General features: G+C 39.9%; 1 protein-coding gene across 1 annotated transcript; it reads left to right on the forward strand.

Annotated features, from left to right (window-relative positions):
- Positions 1–42: 42 nt before the first annotated feature.
- Positions 43–14,759, forward strand: MCM6 (minichromosome maintenance complex component 6). Its single transcript, XM_069780789.1, has 17 exons — positions 43–184; positions 911–1,057; positions 1,612–1,722; positions 2,227–2,476; positions 3,178–3,343; positions 3,430–3,575; positions 4,454–4,604; positions 5,261–5,402; positions 6,393–6,534; positions 6,675–6,782; positions 7,169–7,324; positions 8,376–8,504; positions 9,589–9,750; positions 10,860–10,995; positions 11,110–11,277; positions 12,784–12,923; positions 13,494–14,759. Exons 1-17 carry the CDS (start codon positions 75–77, stop codon positions 13,605–13,607), a joined length of 2,478 nt encoding a protein of 825 aa, XP_069636890.1. The 5' UTR covers positions 43–74; the 3' UTR covers positions 13,608–14,759.
- The last annotated feature ends 427 nt before the right edge of the window (positions 14,760–15,186 follow it).

The following is a 15,186-nucleotide window of genomic DNA, read 5'->3' on the forward strand; positions in this document are numbered from 1 at the left end:
GGCACGGCGGCGCACGTGGGGTGCGCCGTGGCGCGAACCGCTGTGGGGCCGGGGGGGGAAGCGGCGTCGGCGGGATGGATCTGGCGGTGGCGGCGGGGGACGCGGGCGCGGGGCAGCAGCACCAGCAGCTCCGCGATGAGGTGGCCGAGAAGTGCCAGAAGTTGTTCCAGGACTTCTTAGAGGAGTGAGTGAGAGGGGCCGGGCCTGGCGGCGGGGGGGGCGGGGGGGATAGGGCCGCCAGGAGGCGGCGGGCCGCAAGCGCCTCACAGAGGGGGCCGCCATTTGGGTGAGATCCTGTCAGGGCCCTGGCCCTCGCGTTTCAGTCAGAAAAGCTCTCCCGTCGCCTGGGCCCGCCGCTGAGGCGCCGCTCTGCCGCGAGGGGCGTAGGAAGGGAGGGCGGTGCAAAATCCTTCCCAAGCAGCTTTCGATGGGGCTTTTGTTAGGTGCATTTGGCCCCTTTTACCAAAGTTTTGTGACAGCCACGTTGAAAATCCCTTTTGTGGCTTGGTTGTTACGCCTTAGTACGTCTGACTCCCTACGTTTTGTCTCCCGAGGGACCTTTCAGCAGCAAACAAGGAAGCCGTTAACATCACCCTGGGGAACGCAAAATAAAACGCGTTTTGCTGGTGCAGGACGGTTAAACCATGAATAAAACTCTGTGTGGCAAGCCAGCTGTATGAAATGCAGAGCCAGTGCATCTGTGCTGGGGTGTTCGTAAAACATGTGGCAAGGGGGGTGGAAGGAGAAATATTGTTGGAAAAGACGTTTGCAAGGGACTGTGGGATGCTGTTGTTCTCCTGCACGCTCCTTAGCATGTGCAAACCTTTTCCTCTCTTTCTCTCCTGAATTCAGAAGTATTCAGTTGCAGCCTGATATGTAACTGTGAAATGTTTTCCTGAACTGCTTTCAGGTTCCAGAACTGCGATGGGGAGGTCAAATACTTGCGTGATGCCGAAGAACTGATTCGGCCAGAGCGGAACACATTGATCATAAGCTTTGCGGATTTGGAGCAGTTCAATCAGCAGCTCTCTACCACTATTCAGGAGGAATTTTACAGGTAAAGTGTAGAGATTACCTGAAAGCTGAGCAATGCTGCAGTCTCAGGCCCGTCTTACGTGTTATGTAAAAAATAAGAGGCTTTTTGTATCCTGGAAACATTTATATTTAGGAATTTATTTTTTTTTACTGCATCAAAACTTATTTCTTAGTGGATTCCTCTCTGGAAACCATTAGTTAACTAGGCAATTGCATTTATTCTGGTAAAGAAGTAGATGGTCAGTGCAGGAATTCAGAATAAACAATATAACTTCGTGCTCTGCAAATATTTTATTGAGCCAGTGGCTTATTTTGAGGATCTACTTCTTAATATAAGGATAAAAGTGTCATAAAATGAGACTTTTAAAAGTCCATTTTCAGACAGCAAAGCAAATGGCATTATTATGCAGTAATCTCTTATTTAGCATGTTTAGATTAGCTTTTGTGTGTTCTTACATAATGTGGCAGTAAAAGCCGGAACCTGGAAATGTATGATACAAGCCTTTGATGTAGTCTAAAGTAAAGAAGGTATTTTCATAGCTTCTATAAAATTTGAACTTATTTTCTGTATTTCAGGGTTTACCCTTACCTCTGCCGAGCAGTAAAGACTTTTGCCAGAGACCATGGAAATGTTCCTTCAAACAAGGACTTTTATGTTGCATTCCAAGATCTACCTACCAGACACAAGTAAGATGATTATTAATTCCAGAAAATTCTGCATTTTTACTACTGGGAAAAAAGTGTCAAAACATACTGAAAACATTTTGGTTATGTAGCATGAAATGTACAGTTGACCAATACAATAGTGAAGAAGTTTCCTGATCTTGTGCAGGATGTTTTTTGAAACAGTTGTTCATTCGTGAACCAAACTCAGATGCTTACATTCATCATATTCCACAAACAGATGGACCTTCTCTAATTTAAAAAAAATGATTTAGATATGTTGCTTTTGAAGTACCAGAGAAGTAACTTTTGCATTGGTTTGACCTTTGGTATTAATCTAAAAGTTTATGTAAAATCATAAAATGAGAATATATTCTAGTAACTTTGTTTCCTTTGTCTGTTACAACTATTCTTTAGTCACAGACTGAATGAAACTATGTTGTGTCATAGTGCTTGGGTAGTACCCTCAGCATAAAAACGTCAACTCCACTTAAGAATTTAATCCATATGAATTTCTGTTTTAAACAGAATTCGGGAGCTGACATCAGCAAAAATTGGCTCACTGATGCGTATCAGTGGACAGGTGGTACGTACCCACCCAGTCCATCCTGAGCTAGTAAGTGGAACTTTCCTGTGCCTCGACTGCCAGACGGTGATTAAAGATGTGGAACAGCAATTTAAATACACGCAGCCAAACATCTGCAGAAACCCAGTCTGTGCCAATAGAAGGAGGTTCATGCTGGACACAAACAAATCAAGATTTGTTGATTTCCAAAAGGTACAGTGGTGAGGTTGGGGGATGACAGCAATGATGTTCCTGTGGTAGTTGAAGGGTGTTGTTTATACTGCTAAACATTGAAGACAGTTAATTGTGGTTCTGTCAACATCAAGACAAGACCTCAAGAAAAGGCACTGGAATTTCTGCAAATGGTTTCTTTCTGTCTACAGAAGGCTTACGTTTAAGCATGGGAAATTACGAATAGTATCAAAGCAGTTTTGTGGCATGATGTTTATTGTCTAAGCCAGCCACTGAAAACCCACATATTCAAGCCATTGTTAGTCTCGTGTTGCAGGTACATCATGTGTAGTTGTTTTATATGAGTATGAAAAGAGGTGTCTTTTAGTATCTGCAGTGTTTTGCTCTTCCAGATTGATTTACTCTGCCAAATCCTCAGCACTTCACATCCTGCAGGAATATTTTGTGTCAGTCATGTTAACTGGACTCTTCAAGTTGCTTTTCCTAGCCCTCAGAATTGTCATTGTGGCTCCTGTGTATCCTCTTAAGTTTCCCCAAGGCTCCTTAGATACTGATCAGTGAAGGGATTTTTGGTTGTTTGTCTTATTGTAAGAGGAATTTCATGATCAACATGGATGGCAGCAATCAAATACTACTTACTATATTTATTAGCAGCTTAGCTTTTGAAGCAGTTTCAAATTTGGTGACATCTGCTAAGTGATTAATATCCTCTCCCTCCCCAGGTTCGCATTCAGGAGACACAGGCCGAGCTGCCACGTGGTAGCATTCCTCGCAGCGTGGAAGTGATCTTGCGTGCAGAAGCAGTGGAGTCTGCTCAGGCAGGTGACAAATGTGACTTCACAGGGTCACTGATTGTCGTGCCCGATGTGTCCCAGCTCTCAACACCAGGTTTGTTGCTACCAGTCATGCCCTCAATGATATGTCCTTCCTGCTTGTTCTGGGAACTGCTGTTCTGACTCCCACCCTAATGGCAGGGGTGCGCGCAGAAACCGGCTCCCGGGTGAGCGGGACAGAGGGCTATGAAACCGAAGGCATCCGAGGACTTCGTGCCCTTGGAGTCAGAGAGCTGTCGTACAAGCTAGTCTTTCTAGCTTGTTACGTTGCACCAACAAATCCACGGGTGAGTCTGGAAAGAAAAGAAATTTAAAGGTATTGATGATTTCTGCTCTTTATGGGTTTCACCTCAAATTAGGGAGCGGGAATGGGTAAAGCTTTAAACATGTATGTGTACCACCTTCCTCTGCATTTGACTATCTTTATATTCTGATTGGACTCGTATAGCAAGTTTTTTTTCTTGTCTTTATTGTTCATAGCAGTTTTCACAGATGTGATTATTTACTTGCCAATGTTACCAATTTATTCTAAAGAGCTAACTGGTCCATTTATTTCCATTCAACTTTCATCCATTTCTGCAACATTTCCTTTGCCTCCAGGAAATCATATTGCTTCATTTTGTCACAAGGAAAACAGTGATCCTTCCTGTTCCCTCTGGTTTATCACATAACATCTTGGGATGTTATTACAAAATAAGTAATACTGACTATGGTTTTAGCATTTAATCTATAATTCTGCTAACAGCTTCACCGTCACATAGGACAAAAATAGCATCTGTCATTTTCTTGGTGTAGGAGTTCCCTGCCGCATTCTAGAGTAAGAAAGACCTTGTAAATTCCAGTTAATGAAGAATGCTTACAAACGCAAATTTTACTCAAAGGAAGCCGGACTGGTTTACTCTCTTTAATCTCTGGACAAGCATCTCTCCTGGGTTTTTCTCACTAACTGAAGTTACACTCCATTGCTTTTGCCCCCTAGGAAATTGTCTGTTGGTTTTTAAAAGGTGTAAGGTGATGATGAGCTTCCTTAGCCTAAGGTCAGTTTTTCTGAATGTGTTCCTCCCATTCAGCTTACAGAGCAATTTTTTGTAACCTCCTGTCTGCACTGCTCACGTTCAGTAGTGACCATGTTACTAGTTTTATTTTTTTAATTTTCTTTGTTTAGTTTGGTGGAAAGGAGCTCCGAGATGAAGAACAGACTGCAGAAAGCATTAAAAACCAAATGTCTGTGAAAGAGTGGGAAAAGGTTTTTGAAATGAGCCAAGATAAGAACCTTTACCATAATCTGTGCACCAGCCTTTTCCCCACTATCCATGGTAAGAGTCCAGTTGTGGCTTCAGAGAGGGAAGATTTCACTTGTGAAAATATTAATTCTTTTTGCTGTCCATGTGGTGCCATTTTGGGAAAGCTTGAAAGCCCTACGCCAACTATCACAAACTCTCCCCTCCAGCACTGGTTATGCTAGAAAAGGAAAATCTATTTCCTGAGTACTTGCTGTGTTTAATCATTAAGGCCTGCAAGACTAGTCAAAATGGTTGGTTTTGCTATTGGTTGATCTACTACTAAACATACAGCTGACAGTTGGATATAAGCTCTATTTTATATGGGCTTCCCCCAAAAGATTTAAGGGTTCCAAATATTTGTATGCTGTTGTGTATGTATGTTTGCAGTTGTTTCTGGCTCAGAGCTAGTTTGAGGACTTTTGTTTGTTACGTCTGAAAAGTTTGATTGGCTGAATTTGGTCCATGTTCTGAGCCTCTGTAGCATAAAGGAATTCAGCTGCTTTCTGAGTCATTCTTCCATGAAACTGTATCAAGCACATAAATGCAGTTTTAGTGGATGTTTAGCAAATAGGTAAATTCTGAGTGGATGTGCCCAAATGCTCTAAAATTCTAGTGGGCTGAAGTTTTTTTAAATAGGAAAAATGTGGTGTTTTCTTTGGATTTTTAGTCAAGTGTCTTTTCTGGGGCAGGTAATGATGAAGTGAAACGTGGGGTCCTGCTGATGCTTTTTGGAGGAGTTCCTAAGACCACTTCAGAAGGCACTTCATTGCGTGGGGACATCAATGTTTGTGTTGTTGGTGATCCAAGTACAGCCAAGAGTCAATTTCTAAAGTAAGCATCTCATTAAAACTCAGTTTTTAAATATTGTCCGGAGTGACTAGAGCTGTAAATGTGTACTCTGCCTTTTCTATGTTAAACAGAGGAAAAGGAAGTAAAGTATTTAAGAATATTTTCCAGGAATTGTTTGGATGTAGTTGAAGTACTTGAACAGGGCTGAAGCAAAGTCAACAAGCCCCTGTAGTAATAACAAAGAATGAATTAAGACTTTTTTGTTGTTCTTTATGTAGTTACAAAAGTATGAATTTCCATATATTTTCAAAAGACATTGAATATTAAAAATACAAAATTTATTGCACATCTGAAAATATCAGAGATGGATGAAATAATGATTATTTTTTCCCCCCCTTTTTTAGCTTAGTCTAAATTGGTAGGGCCCAACACTTTGGACAAATAGACAACTATTAGCCCTGAAAAAGAATTATGAAATAATTATGTTTTATGCTACATCTTCTATTATAATGACTTTTTATTGGAAATTCTGTTTAATATGGTTTTATTTCATCATGCTGTTCATTTACCTCTGCATCGGTCTCCATGAAGCTGAGGTCCTTGCAGAGAGTACGCTGCAACTCTGTAGAGGCACCACAAAAGCTGCCTTAGGCTGCCTGTGGTCAGTCTCGATGCTTCCTGCTATAAAGCCATTTGTTCCCTTGTGCTGACATTTACCTGACCCGTAAAGAGCTGTGTTAGCTTGTGAAGTTAGCAGAAAACTTGTGGGAAGAGGTCTGGATTATTTTTTCTCCTGGTGTCATCATGGGTGAATAACAGACCTGTGGCAGACTGCAGTTAGATAAGACTTAGTTTCCAAGGCTTGCTCAAACATCATTACAGGTGGGAGGGCCTACCTAAACATTAATTGGTTCCTGAAGGAAGCAACAAGTCCTGGCCTGAGACGTTGAAAGCAGCACTGCATTTTTCTTGTTTCTGCAGGTTTTAATCTGACTTTTTATGTTTGTCCCTCACTGTTATGTCTCTCCATAGGCATGTGGACGAGTTCAGTCCTCGTGCTGTATACACCAGTGGAAAAGCCTCCAGTGCTGCTGGTCTAACAGCGGCTGTTGTAAAAGATGAAGAGTCTCATGAATTTGTCATTGAAGCTGGAGCACTGATGCTGGCGGATAACGTGAGTCCAGGAACTTGAGAGGTTTCTGCATGCCTGGAATGGTTTTGATTAATGATGAAGAGCCTCACATTGTCTTAATGATGCTATTTTTCCAAAAGTGATTGAATTTGGGTGACTTACTTTTTATTCTTCCACTGCAGGGGGTTTGTTGCATTGATGAATTTGACAAAATGGACGTGCGGGATCAAGTAGCCATTCATGAAGCAATGGAGCAGCAGACTATATCCATTACTAAAGCAGGAGTAAAGGTAGCTTGTGCTATTCCTCTGGTTGTGTAGTCTGTAGCCTTGAAGTAACCTGAAAAGAGGGTATAGATTCATGTGTTGTAGAAATAAAGTATGTATTTGCACTGTTAAAAACAGGGTGCTGTGAAAAGCAGTTTTAAGGGCTTGTTTCAGTATTGTTGGCAAGAGTGTGACAATGTTAAAATATTGATTCATCAAACTGTCCTGGGGCAGAGACTTGGTTAGAAAGGGCTGGTTAGAAGAGTTCGGGCTCTTTTGGGGAGTGATTGTTGTAATACCTCTGTTGAAACTCCATCTAAAAGATGTTATGCTGACCCATTGGAATTGCAATGAGTTGGTTTAGCAAGTGGTCACAGATATCATTCTTCTTTCTTTTTATTTATTGTCAGGCTACCCTGAATGCCAGGACCTCCATTTTGGCTGCAGCAAACCCAGTTGGCGGGCGTTACGACAGATCCAAGTCACTGAAACAGAATATAAACCTGTCAGCTCCCATCATGTCTCGCTTTGATCTCTTCTTCATCCTTGTGGATGAATGTAATGAGGTAATTTTAAGGAATTGTAGAATAAATTTATGTCAGAAAAGACCTCTGGAGGTCTAGCCTAAAGCAGATCATTGAGAACAGGTTGCCAAGACCTTGACCTGGTGAGTTTTGAGTATCTCCAAGGATGGAGATTCTACAGCCTCTCTAGGCCCCTTTGACAAGTCTCATGTGTTTAAAAAATGATAATAACTTTTCTATCTAATCAGAGTTTCTCATGGTTCAGTTTGTGTCAGTTGCCTCTTGTCAATCTGTATTTCTAAGGACAATCTGGCTCCACCTCTATACTTGCTGATGAGGCAGTTGCTTTCTTTTTAAGCTGAACAGTCTCAGCTCTTTCAGCCTCTCCTCATACATCATGTGCTTCTGCCCTCTGACCGTCTTGGTGGCCCTCTGGAATCTTAGGTGAAGCTGATCTCATGAGAGCATCTTGCTTCTGCTTTTCTTCTGTCTGCGAAGTTAGAAGCTGGCAGTACAAATTTTAACATGCTCTGCTGAATACAAGGATACTGCCTTTTCATCTTGTAGTGATTTGACCTGCAAACTTAACACCATTAGTCATTTTTACAAATTGCTGGTCACTGAGGCTAAGCAGCTACCACCTGTCTGTGTGGTGTTTGCCTTGGGAATGCATGAGATACAGAGATTAATGCTGGTTCAGCCCTATTCTGTCTACTGTTTTGCTCAGAGTGATTATCTAATTGAAAAGGGACTGATGAAAGAGACAGAGTAGGCTGAAAAGGAAGAAAGCTGTTCCCACGCTGCAAAGTGCTGCTTTCTGCCTGTTCTATGGCTAACTTGTAACCCAGGAGAGTTCCAAGAGTTTATAAATCCTAAAACTGTCTTTTATCCCTTCTCTGCTATGTTTCCTTGTATTAAAAACCTCCAGGGCATTCTCTTGGATCTTCTGGGAGAGAGTCTGGCTTCTGGAAAGACTAGCTCTGCCGTGAGGAGTGCAAGTGAGGGAAGGGAGTGGGAAGGAAGGAAGAATATAGCTGTTGTTTTGATATTTGGCTGATGTTGTGAAAGTGGTCTGACAGCAATAATATCCCAGGTTACGGATTACGCCATTGCCAGGCGCATAGTGGATCTGCATTCCAGAGTAGAAGAATCTGTCGATCGTGTCTATTCATTAGATGATATCAGAAGGTATCTGCTGTTCGCAAGACAGTTTAAACCAAAGGTAATTTTACGTTCTTTTATAAGTTGTTCTGTATGAGGAGGTCCAGAGGAATAGTCATTCTGTATCATGCTTTTTTCCAGCAAATACAAAGACAGTTAGTGTAATGTTCTCTCAAGAAAAGAGCCATAAACTCAGTTGTTATCTAGAAACATAGCATATTTTGAAGCCATGTACTCTTTTTTTTGAACTCCAGAAACCCAGTGAGCCCAGCTGAGACTATGTTATAATCAGTAGTCTTAACTGCTTTGGTGGCAGTTCTTAGCCTCTGTCTAGAATGATTGAGGGGTCGTTTCATAGCTTTCTCATAGCTCAAGAGCATGGCTTATTCAACACGGCTGCTGCAGAGATTTTTGTATTTTACTGACTTATTGCTTAATCAGGCAATTTGTTTGTTTTTATTTTAAAAGGGTATTGTTCCTCAATATTCCTTTGCTTTCTTTGTGGTAAAATACAGAACATGGGAAACCACTCTAAGTACAAATTTTTGTGGTCTATCCAAGTGGCAGCTTGGCTGGGCTGTGTGTTAGATTTTGTAGAAGTTCTTCTAATGGAGTTCTCAAATGGAAGGAGAGGACACCCTCCCTTACAGTGTTTTGAAAACTCCCATTTCATTTCCATGTGGTGGGGAGTTTGTTTTCCAGCTGGATCTGTGTATGTGCAGATAGATTAAAAAGCATGTACACAAAGCTGTAGTTAGTGTTAGTATGTGAAGTGTATGCTTGTGTGTCTTCTTGCATGCAGAATGAAAGGTAAATAAACATAGAACAATCTAGCAGAGACATGCATGAATTTTACCTGGAAGCAAGTCAGTGGAACATAAAAATAGAAATTATCAAAAAATTGCTGTAAAATAATTATGTGTCAATGTACTTACTGTAATATCATTGTTACTGTAATTATTACAATATAATTATAACATAATATGATTGTCATTATATTTATGTATAGTATGTGTGGTAGTATAGAATATTTCAGAGAAAACCAGCTAGTAGAGAAAAGTCTTGGAACTGCCAATCTAATGCATGAAGCGCAAACTTTAATACTTTTAACATGGCAAACTGTCATACTATCTTATGTCACAAAGATATCTAAGGAGTCTGAGGACTTTATAGTGGAGCAGTATAAAAGACTACGGCAGCGTGATGGCTCTGGAGTGACAAAGTCATCCTGGAGAATCACAGTGCGACAGTTGGAAAGCATGATTCGGCTGTCTGAAGCTATGGCCCGTATGCACTGCTGTGATGAGGTATCAGGTTTTTGATTAAAGTTTGTATAAATGTTTATATAAATGTTGTGGGATTACTGACATTTCTATTTGACTATGATATTGTATATATTTAAATCCTGTGGGTGAGGAGGAGGGCTTGGATCATATTTTCACTTGTGATGTGGTCATACTTGGTCTGAATTTGTATGCTAGAAATACTGTTTTTAAGGTATGTCATGTAAAACAGAGATCAGCTGGTCCAAACTGAACATGCATGTTTTTGCATTACAGTTTTATCAGCACTCTTAGTCTGTTACCTGTCAAATCATGACAAATAGGAAGAAAAATCATCTATTAGTATCAGCCAGGGCTGTTGTCAGTCTTTCCTAATCTTGCATAGTAGCTCTTTTCCGTCTGCAATCTAAAAAGCTAAAGTTCATCAGAGTATCTGAACGTCCCTAAGAGTACCTGTATTTGTGATCTGAGCTCCACCTCATGTCAACAAATGTTGAAGTGTATACTGCATTATGGCTACTAACTGTGGTACGACTATTACCCATCTAGTCCCTGCTTTAAAACTCAGCAGGCTTTTTGAAAGGTTGATTAGGGGTTACGTGACATACAGTGATAGAAACTTGCTTACTGATTGTGTAAAAAGGACACCCATTGGGTTCTTTTTAACTAAATTCAGCTTGTAAAGAAACGGATATCTTCTAACTTATAGCTCAGCTAGAGGTGATTTTTCCAGTTTCTGCTCTTCAGTTCTGGAGGAGAGTCTCATTAATTACATTTTTTTTCATATTGTTTCTGTTCAGACACATTTCTGTCATGGTTCTTGCTCCACTGATCTTTCTTCAAAATGTTCTTGGCTTAAGTAAAAATTTTATTGATTCGACATGATCGCTAGAGCCTGAAAGATTCATCAGGCTGCTTATTCCCTCCATAACCTTGTGTGAACTCAGAGTACTTGTAGTGGGATATAGTTTGACTTGCAGACTCTTTACTACTTAGCATTACTCAGGTGAGATGGGTAGAAAGACCCTTTGTCAGAGTCAGGGGTGAGTTTCTGGAGTTACTGGGAAAAAAAAAAATTAACACTAGAAGAGCCACCATGCCTATTTAATATGTCTTTTCCAAATCTTCCCCAGGTTCATCCGAAACATGTGAAAGAGGCTTTCAGGCTTTTAAATAAGTCCATCATTAGGGTTGAGACTCCTGACATCAATTTAGACCAAGATGATGAACAGCAACTGGAGGATCAAGAGGACCAAGATGGCGTCAATGGTAAATTACTTGTAAAGAATTTTTTCAAAGGGGAAAGTACTTCCAGTCTGGTGTGCACCACCACAAACAGTTAAAAGATGTTATAGATTTAAACCTGGGCATGTGTCCAAATAGGTGAGGCAGAAGCTCCAGCTGGGGTGAATGGTCTTGTGAATGGGATCAATGGCCACACTGAGGACATGAACAAGGATGCCGCACCCAAAGCTTCTCTTAGACTGGGCTTCTCTGAATATCGACGCATTTCTAATCTCCTGGTGCTGCATCTCAGGAAAGCAGAAGAAGGTAAGAATTTGTATATTAAAAAGGTGGCAGACCCTGAGTTCAGGGAGCAACTGTTAATACATCTCATGCTGTTGCACTTGGGATTTTCACTCCTGCTGAGACACCAAACTTGTTAGGTCAGGTATGAATGTGTACACATGTGTCTGTACTACATCTGATGATATAAACACAACTTCTTGGACTTTCTAGCTCTGGTATCTTAGTCATTTGTCAAAACCTGGTAAGTTGAGGAGCATGTCAACAGAGCAGATCCAGAGAAGGATTTGTAGGATATGATGGTTTAACCTAGCTAGAAGAGTCAGTAGCAATGAAAACTGTAGCAAGAGCTTTAATGTATGCCAGCAACCACAGCCTAAAGTATATACTTAACCAGTATGTGCCAAATGGCTGCATCATTTCTTGGGGAGATGAAATAGTTCAGTTGCAATAAGGCTACTTGTCGTGGTTTAACCCCAGCCAGCAACTAAGCACCACACAGCTGCTCACTCACTTCCCACCCCACCCCAGTGGGGTGGGGGAGAAAATCGGGAAAAGAAGTAAAACTCGTAGGCTGAGATAAGGACGGTTTAATAGAACAGAAAAGAAGAAACTAATAATGGTAATGATAACGCCAATAAAATTACAACAGTAATAATAAAAGGATTGGAATGTACAAATGATGTGCAGTGCAATTGCTCACCACCTGCCAATCAACACCCAGCTAGTCCCCGAGCCGCAATCCCCCTGCCCCCACTCCCCCCAATTTCTATACTAGATGACGTCCCATGGTCTGGAATACCCTTTTGGCCACTTTGGGTCAGCTGTCCTGGCTGTGTCCCCTCCCAACTTCTTGTGCCCCTCCAGCTTTCTCGCTGGCTGGGCATGAGAAGCTGAAAAATCCTTGACTTTAGACTAAACGCTACTTAGCAACAACTGAAAACATCAGTGTTACCAACATTCTTCGCATACTGAACTCAAAACATAGCACTGTACCAGCTACTAGGAAGACAATTAACTCTATCCCAGCTGAAACCAGGACACTACTGTAATGAAATGCAACAGTTGTGTCATAGCATATACCAATGCTACGAAGTTTTTGGAAGGGTGTGGAGGCTACAATATTTGTTCAAAATGCTGAGTCTGTGTAGAAGGATGACTTCTTTGGCTTTGTGTGACAGTGATTTTCTTTTGCCCTTGTTTAGAGGAAAGTTGTATGAGTCCTTACGACTGCTTTTTCTTGACGCTGAAGGCTGCTGTTATTGCTAGGCTGCTCATTTAATTTGTAAGCCACTTGGATGCAGAGAACTGAAAGCTTCAATTCTCAATCTAAATATCTCCAATTAAACTATGATACAACAGCCTCCTGCACAAAACATGATTATTTAAGAAACCTAAGAAAGTCTCATGTTTCTTAAACATCTTAAAAAGCATCTCTTCAGCATTTTAAATGTTAACATGTAAATCGTTTCTTACGGTTTGAATGGTATCTTACTGCTGCTGTGTGTATGCAAATTATTTTCTTTGCAGAAGAGGACGATTCATCATTGAAGAAGAGTGAACTTATTAATTGGTATCTAAAGGAAATTGAATCTGAAATAGAATCTGAAGAAGAACTAATAAATAAAAAGAAGATCATAGAGAGAGTCATTCACCGGCTTACGCATTATGTATGTATAGGGATGTGTGGATAGTGAAAAAGGGTTTTAACTTATATAGGGCAATGATTCATTTTTAATAGAACACATTCCTAATTTGAGAAATATGTTTTGTGCTTCTGTGTTATTGACTGAAATAAATTAGAGATGTGTGTAAGTAAAAGTCCAAAGCGCTGTATTATGTCCCTATAGAAGTGTAAGTAATATTTTCCTGTATTTCTATAGTGTTAGTTATATATTAGGATACAGAAATATAAACAACACTTTATTCAATGGATAGCTTTAAGTAACGTGGGCACTGGAGCAGTTTGGAGGAAAAAGTATGAAAATATAAAACACTTCTCACTTTTAAAGGTACAAAACTACTAGACTGAAGTGTTCCCAGAGAGCATACAACATATAAGAGATTTCCACTGAACATAATTGTTAAGATTAGGAACCTGTTAAAGAGGGAGTTTACAATTAAAAGGGTTAAATAATACATCAATAAGAGGTGCTACCAGTATAAAAAGAAGATACCTTTCAAGAAGTAAAGACAAACCTTTCTGTTCTTGTTTGAATACAAATTTTTGTCTGTTGCAGGACCACATTCTGATAGAACTGTCCCAGTCAGGACTTAGAGGATCCAGAGAAGAGGAGACTTTTGATGAAGACCCATACCTGGTTGTCAACCCAAACTATCTGCTGGAAGACTAAGGGCTGAGAACTGGATTGTAGAGCTGACTAGTTACATGTTGGAAAATACATTATTTTCTTGCCAGGGTTGCTGTATAGCTAACTTCTTAAATTCCGATGAATGCTTTACTATGGAATGCGCCAGTGTGCGGTTAGTAATATATGATTGCTCATTTACACTGAGCATACCTGGAAAGTCTTTAAAGAAAGGACACACTTATATATTAGTTTCATTATTAATTTCTGAGTTTCAATGCCATCATCCAGATGTAGAGGAGAATCAGTCAGTAGCCCTTTTCACCATCAAGCTATATAGGTGCTTCTGTTTTGAATGAGAGGAATTTTGCATTGTTCTTCTATTGTATTTAGTAGACTTTTTATGCTATAGGTTTTTACTGTTTTTCTTATTAACATAAATAAAGATCATTAAATGTCTGGAGATGTCTGGGGATGGATTTGTTGTCACTCATATGTGGGATTGCTATTTTCTATGCCTATGCTTTGAGGCTGAAAACATAGTGATCTAAATGTTTAATGTCTTAAGAAAGATTAAATTTCCTGGATGACAGATGCTGTTTTTTAAGAAGTTTTTTTTAACTTCCAGTAATGGATAATGAGAAACTCTGATTGCTTCTCTTTCTTTTTAGATGGACTAAAGATGTGTATGCTCCTGTTGCATATGTAAAATAGAAAATTGAAAATAGCCAAGCCCAAAGCAAGACTTTAAGTCAGGAGGTCAGAAACCCCCATCTTGATGAAATGTCTTGACTTGTAAGTGAATTGAAAACTGCCATAATTTGTGAGGGATTTTTAAGAATATATTTGTAAACTTGTTTGTTGATTTTTCTACGAGAAAATTTTACTTAAATTTCTGTTGTTCTCAATTATTTGCTGTATGCTATAGGATTATTAAATAATCTATTAAGAATTAAAAATACCTGGAATATTTGTCTTGTCAACCTGATACTGGCACCTAAGAAACATTTGTAATAGCATGAAAGCTACAAAAGCTATATATTTTAAGTATAGTGTGAAATAACTGTTTCTGAAGCAGGTCCAGAAACAGAGCTGATTTGTAAGACAGTCATCCTTTTCCTGTTAGAGTCTCCCAGCTTTGGAGAGATATGCCTGAGTCTAACTAAGCATATCATTAAAGGTAACAGTTATATTTAAGGAATGGAAGGAATTGTAAATATTTGTCACCAACAGCACTACCACATCACTGGGCACTAGCTCACTAACTGCAGTAAATTCTCTCCACTGATTTCTTACATAAACTGCATCTTGGCAAATGCTACATTTCATGAAAAATTGCTGCCCACCTGCAACAACAGTTTCATGTTATTCTATATTGTTCATTTACTTTCAAAATAAGGACAGGAGGATGTTTGTACTTCATTATGTGTTTTCCCCTCCACCCAGTCTTTGTTTGATAATAAATATTCTTCACATGGGAGAAAGTATTTTTTTTCTGCTTCTCTTTCCCCAGTTTTGTATGCTTCATAGGCTAGGAGGGGTTATCTGTCTGAGTTAATACTGCTGTACTGCAAAATAAGCAGCAGGTGGTGCTGTAAAGTTCGTATTCAAACTTGTTATTCAA

This window comes from Haliaeetus albicilla, chromosome 4 (genome assembly GCF_947461875.1).
Source record: "Haliaeetus albicilla chromosome 4, bHalAlb1.1, whole genome shotgun sequence".
NCBI classification, from domain to species: Eukaryota; Metazoa; Chordata; class Aves; order Accipitriformes; family Accipitridae; genus Haliaeetus; species Haliaeetus albicilla.